The 14,595-nt window shown below is 35.9% G+C and overlaps 1 protein-coding gene across 3 annotated transcripts in view; it reads right to left on the bottom strand.

Moving 5' to 3' along the window:
- Positions 1-14,595, bottom strand: part of GALNT13 (polypeptide N-acetylgalactosaminyltransferase 13) — a 555,668-nt gene that overhangs the window by 477,221 nt on the left and 63,852 nt on the right. For all 3 annotated transcript variants that reach the window (XM_060178155.1, XM_007520879.3, XM_060178154.1), the window contains exon 2: positions 7,987-8,232. In XM_060178155.1, the coding sequence (XP_060034138.1) occupies positions 7,987-8,128 (142 nt within the window). In that variant the 5' untranslated portion in view covers positions 8,129-8,232. The remainder of the gene's footprint in view (positions 1-7,986; positions 8,233-14,595) is intronic.

Genomic DNA, 14,595 nt, shown 5'->3' with positions numbered 1-14,595 from the left:
AAAACAACAGGGGCAACAAAAGGGAATAAATAAATAAAATAAATATTTTAAAAAAACAATAAAACTTAGTGTATTCAAAAAAATATTTCTTAAAAACTAAATCAAAGGGAGTCGGGCAGAAGAGCAGCGGGTTAAGCGCAGGTGGCACAAAGCTCGTGGGTGGGGTTTAAGGACCCCCGGCTCCCCACCTGCAGGGGGGGTCACTTCACAGGTGGTGAAGCAGGTCTGCAGGTGTCTGTCTTTCTCTCCCCCTCTGTCTTCCCCTCCTCTCTCCATTTCTCTCTGTCCTATTCAACAACAACGACATCAATAATATCTACAACAACAATAAAAAAGGGTAACAAAAGGGAAAATAAGTAAACAAATATAAAAAAATTAAATCACAAACAACCCAGTAACAGAATGGGCAAAATAATCTGACATTTCATAAAAGAATACTGATCAAAAATAAGGTGAATAGAAGCTCATTTTAAGTAACGATTAACATATACAAATTGAAATTACAGAAGATATCACTACCAGCCCACTGACATTGAAAATTGAAGATGAAGTGTTGGCAAGTATGCAGAATACCTAAATCTGCCTACACTGCTGATGGGAATAATAAAGAGTCTAACAACTTAAGAAAAGACTGGCAGTATCTTACAAAATTAAAACATACTTAGCATATGACTCACAACTGCTACTCCTTGATATTTACCCAAGAGTTATGAAAACATATGTGCACACAATGACTGGATTTATATATGAATGTATCAGAGTTTATTCACAACAGCTTGCAAACAACTCAAATGCCCTTCACGTTAAAGGACGAGCAAACTGTAATATGCTTTCATACAACAGAAACGCTCTCGGCATGAGAACTGCTGAATTTTCTATATAGTTCATTGATACTCGATGCCATGGATCAATCTAAAGCTCATTTTTTTGAGAGTAAAAGAGATATGTTCATGGTGTACATTTCTATAGATTTTAAAAAAATATTTATTTATTGTTGCCCCTGTTGTTGTAGTTATTGTTGTTAATGTCGTCGTTGCTGGATAGGACAGAGAGAAATGGAGAGAGGAGGGGAAGACAGAGAGGGGGAGAGAAAGACAGACACCTGCAGACCTGCTTCACCGCCTGTGAAGCGACTCCCCTGCAGGTGGGGAACCAAGGGCTGGAACCAGGATCCTCATGCGGGTCCTTGCGCTTTGCGCCACGTGCGCTTAACTGCTACCGCCCGTCTCCTCCATATAGATTTTTATAGAACAAACTAATACATAATGCACTTGTGAGTGTACACAGTCTAGGATCAGATTGGAAAGCTGGCTGTATAAAAATGCCATGTACTATATTAGGAAGTCTAATCATTGGGAGGTCAAATTCTGGAATTTTTCGAAAATTATGTAGTGATATTTTTTAAATGGAGCATTGTATTATTCCTCAGTTAAACTGAATAAAAATTAATTTCTTGGAAGTTGGGCAGTGGCACAGCAGGTTCAGCGCACGTGGCGCAAAGCTCAAGAACCTGCTAAGGATCCCAGTTCGAGCCCCCGGCTCCCCACCTACAGGGGAGTCATTTCACAGGCGGTGAAGCAGGTCTGCAGGTGTCTGTCTTTCTCTCCCCCCCTCTGTCTTCCCCTCCTCTCTCCATTTCTCTCTGTCCTATCCAACAACAATGACATCAATAAGCACAACAATGTTAAACAACAAGAGTAACAAAAAGGGAAAATAAATAAATAAATGTAAAAAATTAAAAAAAAAATTAATTTCTTAATCAGGTACTCTTTTCACCATGCTTTGATCTGTACTTAACCCAGAGACTGGTTTACCCCTCTTCTACAATGGCATAACCTTACTTATTCTTGGTAATTTTTCATCTTGACTTGATTTTTCAAAAAACCTAAAGTAATCCCTAGTATTCTCATTTTAATTTTCTTTTCTTTTTGTTTTAATTTACTTTTACTGCCACCAGGGGCTTAGTGACTACACTATGAATCCATTACTTCCAGAAGCCATTTCCCTCCCCCACTTTATTTCTCTTGTTTGATAGGACAGAAAGAAGTTGAGAGGGGAAGAGTAGATTGAAAGGGAAAGAGAAAGAAAGATATCTGAGTACTGCTATACACTCATGGAGCTTTCCCCGCTGCAGGTAGGGAAAGAGGGTTTGAACAAGGTCCTTGTGCATGGCAACCAATGCTCTCAACCAGCTGTGCCGGTGAAAACTGACATTGATATAAGTTCTTATATTTTGCACAGTTCTCATTTTTGGTATCTTTTCTCAACAGATGAATATACTATATCCTTTTCAAAAGGAATATAAATCAAATGATCCTTATCAAATGATCATTTGTCAAATGATAAATCAAATGATCCAAGCACTGGTTCACTGTACATCTCTCACATGACACACCTACTGCATGAAGAGCTCTCTACACAAATGATACTACTGCAGATCAGCACACACTGTTTCTACTTGTTCTGCATCACAAAGATAGTACATACAATGGACTATCTGCACAGCCAAAGAAACCCTCACACAAACCAAGAGACCCCTCACAGAATGGGAGAAGATCTTCACATGCCATACATCAGACAAGAGGCTAGTAACCAAAATATACAAAGAGCTCAGCAAACTTAGCTACAAAAAAGCAAATTACCCCATCCAAAAATGGGCAGAGGATATGAACAGAACACTCACAACAGAAGAGATACAAAAGGCTAACAAACACATGAAACATTGCTCCAGGTCCCTGATTGTCAGAGAAATGCAAATAAAGACAACACTGAGATACCACCTCACTCCTGTGAGAATGGCATACATCAAAAAGGACAGCAGCAACAAATGCTGGAGAGGCTGTGAGGACAGAGGAACCCTTCTGCACTGCTGGTGGGCATGTAAATTGGTCCAGCCTCTGTGGAAAGCAGTCTGGAGAATTCTCACATGGCTAGACCTTGTGAGAGGACCTTGCATATGACCCAGTAATTCCTCTCCTTGGGATACAACCCAGATTCCAGATGTTATCATGATGCCAACAGACGGCCTGGGCAGACGGCCCCACCAATGTGCCCTGGAGCCCCGCTTCCCCACTAGGGAAAGAGAGAGACAGGCTGGGAGCCCTGCCCCACTAGGGAAAGAGAGAGGCAGGCTGGGACTATGGATCGACCTGTCAATGCCCCTGTCCAGTAGGGAAGCAATTACAGAAGTCAGATCTCCACCTTCTGCACCTCGTAATGACTCTAGGTCCATACTCCCAGGGGAATAAAGAATAGGAAAGCTGTCAGGGGAATGGATGGGATACGGAGTTCTGGTGGTGGGAATTATGTGTAGTTGTATCCTTCTTATCCTATGGTTTTGTTAATGTCTCCTTTTTATAAATAATAATTAAAAAGAAAAAGAAATATGGCTTTAAATGAAATTATAGGTGTAATGGACTTAGCATATGGATATGATTTAAATAAGTATGTGTGTTATATATTTATATACATTTATTTAAGTCAATGTATGTAATATATATTGTAATGTATAATAAAATGAATATATAAATGAATATATACATATTTATATAGCATATCTCTGTAAAGTTATAAATATGCATTCTTCTCAAGTATACATGAAACAAACTCAGAGATTACCCATATATTAAGATACAAATATAGACTTAATAAATATGTAAAAACTGAAATATACCCTTGTGTAAAGATAATAAAAATATTTTTAAAAAATTAAGTGCTTTATCTATATTATTTCATAAGAACAACAGTATTTTTCTTTTTTTTACTTTTTATTTATTTATTTACTAATGAGAAAGATAGGAAAGAGAGAGAAAGAATCAGACATCACACTGGTATATGTGCTGCCAGGGATTGAACTTAGGACCTAATGCCCAAGAGTCCAGTGCCTTAGCCACTGTGCTACCTCCCGAACCACAGAACAACAATATTTTTCTTGACATACTTCCTTTTTTATGTTTTAGAAGATCTCATATAAAAAAATTTAAGTAAAGTTACTATTGAATTGAAATTTTTTAAAATGCGAAGTCTCCGTTAAGTTCTGTTTCATGGTGTGGATCTTCTTCCTCCACTCATAACAACCATCTTCCCTATCTTAGTGTTCATTGTTTCCATTATTTTTTGTAATAATTTCTCATTTTAATTTAAATATTTTATTGATTTATGAGAAAGACAGGAGAGAGAAAGAACCAGACATCACTCTGGCACATGTGTTGCTGGGGATCAAACTCGGGACTTCATGCTTGAGAGTCCAAAGCTTTATCACTGTACCATCTCCCAGATCACTCTAATTTCACTTTATAGAGAAAGAGAAAGATTTATTTTAACATTGACCACAAGTTCCATGGCAGTAAACACATCAGCTCTTTTATATCTATAGGTCTCAGCACAGGGTAGGCACTGAACAAATATTATTCATTAGAATCACCTCCTGTTATCAATCTAAACATAGAAAGTCCTCTTGTTGTCTCCTGTGGTAGACACGATTTAGCCTGGGCCACAAAGCCTGGTTGAATTGTATCCACAAATATCCTGTACCTTCACAACAGTTAGAAAATACTGCAACAGGATTAGCCTGATCCAATACGTAAATCTGCTTAAATTATTACAGGAGAGAGAGCTCCCCATGTACGGTAATCACCCTGTTGGCATCCCATAGCTGGTGCTCTGGAAGCAAAGGAAACTGTGGTTCTGTGTGCCTCTCCCTCTCTGTCTGTCTTTCTATCTGAATTAAAAATCAACCAGTAGTAGTGACATCACATAAGCACAAGGCTCAGCTCCTCACAATCAATATAATAAGTTCCTGGCAGAGAACACAGTGGGTGGTTTGCAAGATTTGCAAGCAAGACATCCTGAGTTTGATCCCATGAACTACATACACTAGAGTGAATCTATAGTTCTCTCTCTCTCCCTCTCTTTCTCCATCTCTCTCTCCATCTCTCTCTCCCTCTCTCTCTCTCCATCTCTCTCTCCCTCTCCCTCTCCCTCCCTCTCCCTCTCCCTCTCTCTCTGTCCATCTCTCTCTCTCCCTCTCTCTTCTTTGAAAGGTAAAACTAAAAAAAAAAAATCAAAACCATTAGCCCAAATCTTTTGTTTTAAATAATATAGATACATAGGTCCAGAAGAAACCTATTTAACTAAAAAATACAGAACATTTTCATAAAATATACAAAATAAAAATATATAGTTTCTAGAAATATTTTAACACATGGAAAAAATAAGTAAACGAAGGAATAAGATGATGATAATAATAAGTAACAAGAAAAGATAAAATGTAAACCCTCTAAGTTTTTTTTTTTGACCAAGGCAAATAGTAATGCAAAATATAAAGCAAGTCTTAAAATTAAAGACAGTCTAACTTAGTTTTACAATTTAAGTATTAGGGGAAACGACTATTTTTGCCTGGCATTATTACACTTCAAGTTTTCTGACTTAAAGCTTAGCATTAAAGACCTCAATCAGCAAAACTATTAATTTTTTAGTACTTGCAAAAGAGACTGTCATAGTTTTTTCTGCCTATGAGGATAATGGATATAGCATTTTTGGCCATCAATCTAGATACATCCATTCAACAAAGAACAAACTGCTCACTGTGAGCTGATAACGAGCAACAACAATGCATTTCTACTTTCTGACAAACAGAAACAACTTAGTTAATCCTAAAAAGTAAACAGACAAGAGCATATTCTAGGATTTTAACCAAAAACCAATAGTCTCAGTCTCAGTGTTCATTAACCAAAACAGACACATAAGTTCCTGTCTTGAATAATTCCTGTACAAAACCATAAATACCACTGTATTTATACAAACTACATCAGTGGTTCTAGTCTTAACCATTAATTGCCTTCTTTGTACTAGTCAAAAACTATAATAAGATATACTCTTAACTGAAAAGAGGAATGGGACCAGAAGGCTTCCAACCCAGCAAGAACACTACTGCCCTCTAAGGAAAAATCAAGATGTCCAAACAAAAACACATTTTTGAAATGCTCTCCTATGATTCTCTAAGCCTCTTACATTATGCAGCATAAAAAAACTTCTGTTTACTGCATGCTTTGATTAATAATGATAAAGTATCTATACGTCACATAATGATGGAAAATACAGCTTGCATTTCCACATGCATCAGACCAGGTTCAAACTCTGGCACAACACAGAGGGAGCTGGAACACAAGAGGAAGCTTCAGTGTTGGAATGTCTTGATTCTATCTTTATCTGAATAAAAAAGAGACCTGGAGCTATGAAATCTCACTTGTAGGGAGCAATGGCTACACACACACACACACACACACACACACACACACACACAATATAAATATATATATATATAGATAGATAGATAACAGGTTACATTCATAAAACAAATGGAAATATCAAGTCATTACTCTTTTATATAATAATTTCACAAGTAGTATGCAACAGAACTAATGACAATGCTGAAACCAAAATAAAGTAAGCCACCATCAAATCTTAGTTAAAAGAATAATGAATACTGATAGCAGTAGCTTTAAGCATTAGATACACACTTAGACAGTCTTTTATGCAACTGCAATTCTAATGAACATACTTTTTTGATCCTGGCTTTGCCTGGCTTAAAAGAGATCATTGGAAGAAGGGTGAGAAAGAAATAAGGATTCAGGAAGGCCCCCTACATCTCTTATCTTATTAATAATATGTCACTATCATGTTCAACAGTGTAACCACTTTCCACTTGTGGTTACTTCAATTTTAAATAATCAAAATAATGCGAAATTTGTAATCACTTTTCCAAAAACGTACAAACATTTCTATTGGAAATTCAAATTTATCTTTTATCATTATTATAAAGAAAATTTTGCTAAGATAATGATTACATGAACTAGACTTAAAAAAAATCACTTTAAATTCCATAAGAATGGGAGTAGTGCAGCTGGTTAAGTGCATTTGGCGCCAAGCGCAAGGACCAGTGTAAGGCTCCGGTTTCGAGCCCCCAGGTCCCCACCTGCAGGGGAATTGCTTCACAGGTGGTGAAGCAGGTCTGCAGGTGTCTGTCTTTCTCTCCCCCTCTCTGTCTTCCCCGCCTCTCTCCATTTCTCTCTATCCTATCCAACAACAATGACATCAATAATAACAACAATAATAACTAAAACAAGGGCAGCAAAAAGGGAAAATAAATAAATAAGTATAATTTTTTTTTTAATTCCATAAGAATAAAGCTCAAGTTAAGCATTTCTGGGTACTTTAGAAGAATCCACATACTAGGAATACGTCAGAGTGTATTTACAGATCTAGAATTCAACAAAAAATTTAGAGAACTTTTTTGCCCTTAACTACAAAAATAATACATTTCATTATTAATATTTAGAATTCACTCTTTTCTCTTTCTAGTCATCAAAACTAGACCCAAAGAAGGAAAATAGTGATTTACGGTAACTTCAAAATATACTTGAAGTCATATTTTGCATTTTATATAACCAACAAGTTTCATTACTCACAGGCTGAATCTGGTCACCAAAATATGTTTTTTTTTTCAATTGTTCTTTATTGTCTTTGGAAGTCTGTTAAAGGTGCTACATGTAGTTGCATCTGTAAACTCCATACCACATAACTTTCATAGATATTTACCTTTTATGTTTTCTGCTTAATCTCTAAGGGGTTTAACTTCTCAAAGTCATAATCTAAAATTCTCTTCAAGTTCAATGTTCAATAAACTTTTTTTTTTCATAAGGTTGTGGAAGGTTAGAATGACTAGAGTTGGAAGAAATTTTAAACTTTATCTAACTCTCTCATTTCTTGTAACAAGGCACTTGCGAGCAAAAAAAAGTAAATTTTCAAAAAAAAAAAAGTAGCTTTTGATAGTTAAAAGGACATGAAAGATTCTGAATAAGCACTCTTCTAACTCCATAAGCCTAAGCAAGTCCTGTGTTAAAGCTTCATTCTTTATCAAAAGCCATCACCATCCTCATCTCCATAAAGGCAGTGAGTCACCTAGGTCACACCAGAAGCACTTACCCCTGAGTGCAGGGAGCAGGGATCTCTCCTTCTTGTCATCACATTTGTTACATTCACTGAAGTACAGGAGCAAGAAGACGTCAACGAGAACCCACATGAGTGAAGTGGCTAAAACCACCTTGCAGTAAACAAGCCTCCTCATGTCTCTCCTGGAGTTCCACTTAACACATAAATCAAAGACAGGTGACACTCTGTCAAGTCCAAGCCACAGTGAGGAGCTCCAAGATAAAAACTGGATACATACCACTGTGTTGAGAGAGAAAGAGAGAGGGGGAGAGAGAGAGAGAGAGGATATAAAATTTGTATTGTACATTTTGAATCACATACAGGAGCTACATAACATGAAATAAGTCATATTTAGAACTCTCATATATATTAGCACTTCACCTTCCAATACATTATTAAAAACACAAATAGATGAAAATTATAGTAAACCATTTGGAGAAACGGCGGCGGGGTTGAGTGATGGTGCGCCTAATTGAGCACACATGTTACCTTGCACCAGGACCTGGGTTCAAGCCTCTGGTCCCCACTTGCAGGGCAGAAGCTTCACAAGCAGTGAAGCACTGCTATAGGTGTTTCTTTTTCTCTCCAACACCCCGCCACCCATTATCCTTCCCTTCCTTCTCAGATAGCAAACAAAATTGTAAAAAACAGCAACCAAGCTCTCTTTTAGACTATGAAAGAGCTACGGTGGTTTCAAAGAGAATAGGGCTTACACAAGACTTTGGTGACAGGGAATAGTAACTTATACACACACATATATGAGCATGAACCTATATGCCTCAAAGGCTTCAATTTTATAAACCAGTGTTTAATCACTAATCATAAAAAATTCCAGAAAAAAAAAACCTCTAAAAGGCATTATGAAGATATATGTACAATTAATGAGAGCTATCCAAAGTAAGCATAGCATCTACACATTTTGTTTTATTCTCACCTCATAAAGCAGTAACTACCTGGCTAATTCATCTCTATCAATAGAGTAAAAGTATCAACAAAAATATTCTAACATCATTTGTTTCATGTAAGATAATATTAACTGAAGTGTGAAAGTATCGACGTGAGTAAGATAGTGATTTGTGGTCTCCATAGATAATTAGGAGACCTGCTACAATTTCAATAGTTTAAATAAAGATCTTTGAAATAGTTCATAAGCAGTTGTCCAAAAGTCAAAATAGAATTTGAAGTAAATGTTTTTTAAATTAATGACAGCTGAGTTTGCATCATAATGCAACAAAAATGATGCTGCTTGCTATTCTGAATGCTAATTCAAAATTTACATAAAGCACAGCTTAAAATTACCATAACAAAATCTACTTCAGTACATAAGCTTAGCATTAATTCAACATAATTTTTAAATGAAATGTGCAATGGGTAAAGCTAAGGAGTGCGTGATGTTAAGAATTTTTCTGCTTATTTTATACCTGAAAATACAGGATGCCAGTTACCTATTTTATTTCATTTCAGTATCATTTATTCTCAGATTACTGTTTAATATTGAAGCTCAATCTCTAAAACAGTGGCGAGGGCTTCCCATCAATATTTCCTTTTACTTTTTATACATTTTACTGAATGCAAGATAGGAAATAATCAATCTATCAATCTACTATATTAATCTAGTTATCAGTTTCTCTGTGCACTCTATCCAAGACCGAAGTAAATGAGAAAACTTCATGGTATGATTAATTGAATTAAGTGATACCTCAGGATCCTATAACAATGTATTTACTGGTTAAATAATATCTATATTCCACGCAAGAACTTTTATTATAAAGATCTACAGTAAAAAAACAAAAATGGCTTCATCCCTGACTGTTACAAAAATGAAGTTGGCTTTCACAAGTAATTTGCCAATTTATGCCTTATTATCTTTACTTATAGTATATGTCTTCCCTGTAGGCCTCACAAAGTACTATGAGGCTTAAGCAAGATAAAAAATGGGAATATTTTGAAGTGAAAATATGAAGAGCATCACTATAATAAAATCTAAAACAGTTCATATGAAATACTAAAATGTCTAAGGTAAGCCATCCCCTAATAAAAAGCCTAATTAACCACTGAGCCTTTTGTGAAATTAATCTAAACTTTATCTCTAACAGAAAGTAAAAATATCATATCTTCTTGCCACTTGACTAAAAATTGTTCTCACTCCATAGTCCACTAGATCTATATACCAAGATACCCGTTCTAAGAGTTGCCCAATCCATTATTCTAGGCGACAAAACTAACTTGCTCCTTAAATTTTTTTTTTTTTTCAATTTTTTAACCAGAGCACTGTTCATCTCTGGCTTACGGTGGTGCAGGGGGTTGACCTGGGACTTTGGAGCCTCAGGCATGAGAGTCTGTTTGCATAATCATTATGCTATCTACCCTCTGCCCCTTAAATATATTATTTATGAACAGTTTTTCCTCTAGGTTTATTATTTTTTTTTTAACTCTATACCTACTTTAAAAACACTTCTATCTGACTGGGAAAAAAACAAGCTAAATGTTATCCTTTGCAAAGACTTTGTCTGCTAGTGTTTGTAAAATAGTGATTCTGTGTATTGTGCTCTAATAATTTTTTTTTCCACAAGAATGAAAGTGACTGAACAGAAGGGCGGCACTATATGCACAGTATCACAACGAAAATAACCACAGTTGGTGGCCCAGGTTTATTTAAGAGGATCAGCATCTGTATTGTGTTTTTATGCCACTAAGTCCTTATTTATTTACAAGCATTGCTCTGTTTCTCCAGCCAAATCCAAGTTCTGCAGTATCCCTGTCTTGCCAAGCCAACATGGAACATGACCAACTTTGGAATAACTAAACTCTTCCATCTGAAAATACAGTTCCGTTTCTAAAATCATTGGACTGTAACTGCTTCACTTCTCTATAAGAATATTTCTCTTATGGGCCAGGTGGTAGCATGCCTGGTAGAGAGCACATGGAACAGTGCATAAGAACACAAATTCAAGCCCATAATTCCCACCAGCATAGGGGAAGATTCACACGTGGTGAAGTAGTACACTGGGCCTCCCTTTCTCTCTGCCTCTCTTACCTCTCTCTCTCTCTCTCTCTTCCCTCTAGATATCTCTCTGTCTCTATCTAATAAACAAATAATAAACATTATTAAAAAGGCTATTTCTCTTATAGAAAAATTTGGAGATTTAGAAAGCTATCAGTAACCTTCTTACCTGTCATATTACCATTCTTTTTATTCATTAAATAAGCATATAATTTCTATATTCTGTAAGAAACTATAAGGTTCATGTTTGAACATATGCATTATTTTCCTATTTCCAGAAAGCATGGATTTTCTGTGTAAAAATTAAAATACAGATAAAATTTCAGTTTGCCAATTGTGATTTAAAAATAAGAAAATAAGATGCCTTTGTACTTTTTTTTTTTTAATTAAGAGGTTGTGGCTTATTTGGGAAGTCTAGTTTGGATGTGGTCTTATTTATTTACTTATTTATTTATTTATTTACCTGTAATGATGTACTTATTTTCCTTTGCAGAAAATGGTATTATAGGTGCAAATGTATTCAATCTATTTTATGAGACTATCATTGAGGCTGCCAAAGGCTCCCAGAAACTATTTGCTGGTAGTGCTCCCAGAAATCCCAAGCACCTAATACATGTTAAATGTATCAAATAGTTATGCAGAAGCTTCTGTGAGTTGATGGCTGGACAGTTTGCAGGATTAATGACTTTAATGCATAAACACTGAAAACAGTACCCTGAACTACCTTCTGTCCTGACTGACAGGAAAACTAATCTTTAAATGAATAAAGATAAAAACTTCAAAGTGGCAGGGGAACATATTAACAAAATGACTATACAAAAATCAGTGACATTCCACTAAGCAAGAAGAAGAGACCCAGACATCAATGCTATTCACAACAGCTGCAACCATAAACAACGATCTGGCATAAACTTAATACAGGAGATGAAAGAATTGCACACTAGAAATCAGGGGTCACAATTTAAAGACACAGAAAACAATAGAAAGAAATAGCATACTAATGGATTGGGAGACTCAAGACTAAATACGTCAAATCACTTTTATAAGCAATATTCAATCACTAAAACAAAATGAATTCTCCATAAAGAAAGCTTGGAAAATAAATTTGTGACCCTCAAGAAGATAATGAATTCAATAGTCTTTAAAACTATATTCACTAACCTAAAATTGCTCATTTTAAGTACTAAATGTGCTACCAAGAGAGAAAAACAGAAATTAACAATTATGAACTACATATAATATCTAGACATTTAAGGTAAATTTTAAGACATTTACTACAGGTCCCAATAGCCACATGCCATAAATCATAATTAAAAGAGAAAACATGTTTCTGCTGAAACATCAAAACCATAAAAATATTAAAATAAAATAAAATAAACCCTTAACCTAAGCTTCCTACTTGCGCTTCAGACTTCTGAATTCTGATTATGCTAAAAAACTTTCTGATCTCAGGCTTCGTGATACTTGTTATTAGAAATGCTGCTGAGTGTTACCTTTGTATCTGTTTGCAAAATATATGGTCTTCGTCTGCTGGGTACATTGCTGTGCTTAAAATGAGGCCTGTTTTTTATGCTGTGTCTCTTACTACAAGAGTCCTACTCTAGGGCAAAATCTAGATATGTCATAGATTTTTCTGGCCCACAGGCTAGACAGTGTTGTTATTGCCAGCCATCACCAATAACTTTGATGTCTGGCTGCTACCCTGAGTGTCTGAAGATTGTGCATGAGATAACTGGAATAAATACAGTACTGTGTGGCATCAAAAGACTGTGTTTGACATATTGACATTTGTAAAATGACAGTTTTAAGTACCCTTAATCTGATGTTTTCACCACTGGAAATATATTCTGATCTTTATGTATGTGATATAAAACCACATGTTACTGGAGCCTGGATACTTACCCCTGATGTATGTTTTGCTTAAAAAGAAAAATCTTTAATCTTCCTTGTTCCTTTTGATGTAATGCATAATTATATGAATAAATACTCAGGGGAAGATCAGAATGAGGTCAAACACTAGGCAGTATCCCAGGTCGGCATGTCCTATGTGTGTCCTTCCAGACTTTTTTAGATAAAACTGCATGATAACTCAAGCAATTTTCTCTCAACCCTTATATGTGTTGGTTCTCAGGGTCCTGGCAAATGGCTAACACTCTGTACTCAAGTATCAGGCACAGGCAAGAATTATAAGTGTCAGGGCCAGATGGTGACACACCTGCTTCACCACCTGTGAAACAACCCCCCTGCAGGTAGGGAGCCAGGGGCTTGAACCGGGATCCTTATGCTGGTCTTGCACTTCACCTGCGCTTCCCTTCCACCTTTTATGAAACCAATATTAGCCTGATACCAAAAGTAGATGGGAGACACATCCACAAAAAAAGAAAACTACAGACCGATATCTCTGATGAACATAAAGGCTAAGATATTAAACAAAATTCTACTCAGCCAGATATAGCAGTATTATTAAAAAAACATTGTACATCATGACCAAGTAGAATTTATTCCAAGGATACAAGGTGTCTTAATATGCTAAGCCAATAAATGTGACCCATGTCAATAAAAGAAAAACCCCAAACCACAGCATTGTCTCAATAGATGCAGAGAAAACCTTTGACAAAATCCAACATCCCTTGATCAAAGCACTACAAAAATAGGAATAGATGGAAAATTCTTTAATTAATAAAGTTCATATACAGCAAACACACAGACAACATCATACTCAGGGTTGAGAAACTAAAAGGATTCCACTCAGGTCAGGTACTAGACAGGGTTGCCCACTTGCACCATTACTATTTATGAAAGTTCTAGCCCTAGCAATTAGGAAAAAGGAAGGAATTAAAGGGATAAAGATTGAAAGAGATGAAGTTAAACTGTCACTATTTGCGGATGATAGAATAGTATACATAGAAAAACCTAGGTGATCCAGCAGGAAGCTGCTGGAAATTACTAAGCAGTATAGGATGGGGACAGATTACAAAATTAATATAAGGAAGTCAGCAGCATTCCTGTGTGAAAATACTAAGTCAGAAGAAGCAGAAATCAGTCCCATTTAGTATAGCAGAAAAAAAACAATAAAATATCTAGAAGTAAACCTGACAAAAGAAGTGAAAGACTTGTAAACTGAAAACTAAGAGTCACTACTTAAGGAAATAGAAAAAGATACAACAAAAAAAAAAAGGAAAGATACCCCATGTTCATGGACTGGAAGAATTAACATCATTAAAATTAATATTATATCCTGAGCCATATACAAATTTAATGCACTCCTCATCAAGGTTCCACTAAATTTTTTAAAAGAAAACAGAACAAAATTTACTACCATTTATCTGGAACGAGAAAAATTCCTAGAATCACCACAAAAAATCCTGAGGGAGGGAAAAAAACAGAGCTGGAGACACCACACTCCCAGATTATAGTATAATCTCAAACTGTACTATAAGGCCTTTGTAATCAGAACTGTGTGGAACAGAAATAGATACACTGACCAGTGGTACAGAACTGACAGCACAGAAATAAGCCCTTATACCTGTGAAACTGGCAAAGAGGCACAAACTATTAAAGGGAGAAAGGAGAGTCACCTCAACAAATGGTGTTGGGAA

Source organism: Erinaceus europaeus, chromosome 18 (genome assembly GCF_950295315.1).
Source record: "Erinaceus europaeus chromosome 18, mEriEur2.1, whole genome shotgun sequence".
In the NCBI taxonomy this organism is placed as follows: Eukaryota; Metazoa; Chordata; class Mammalia; order Eulipotyphla; family Erinaceidae; genus Erinaceus; species Erinaceus europaeus.
The sequence above is the reverse complement of the archived record's forward strand: the minus strand, read 5'-3'. Positions and strand labels throughout refer to the sequence as shown.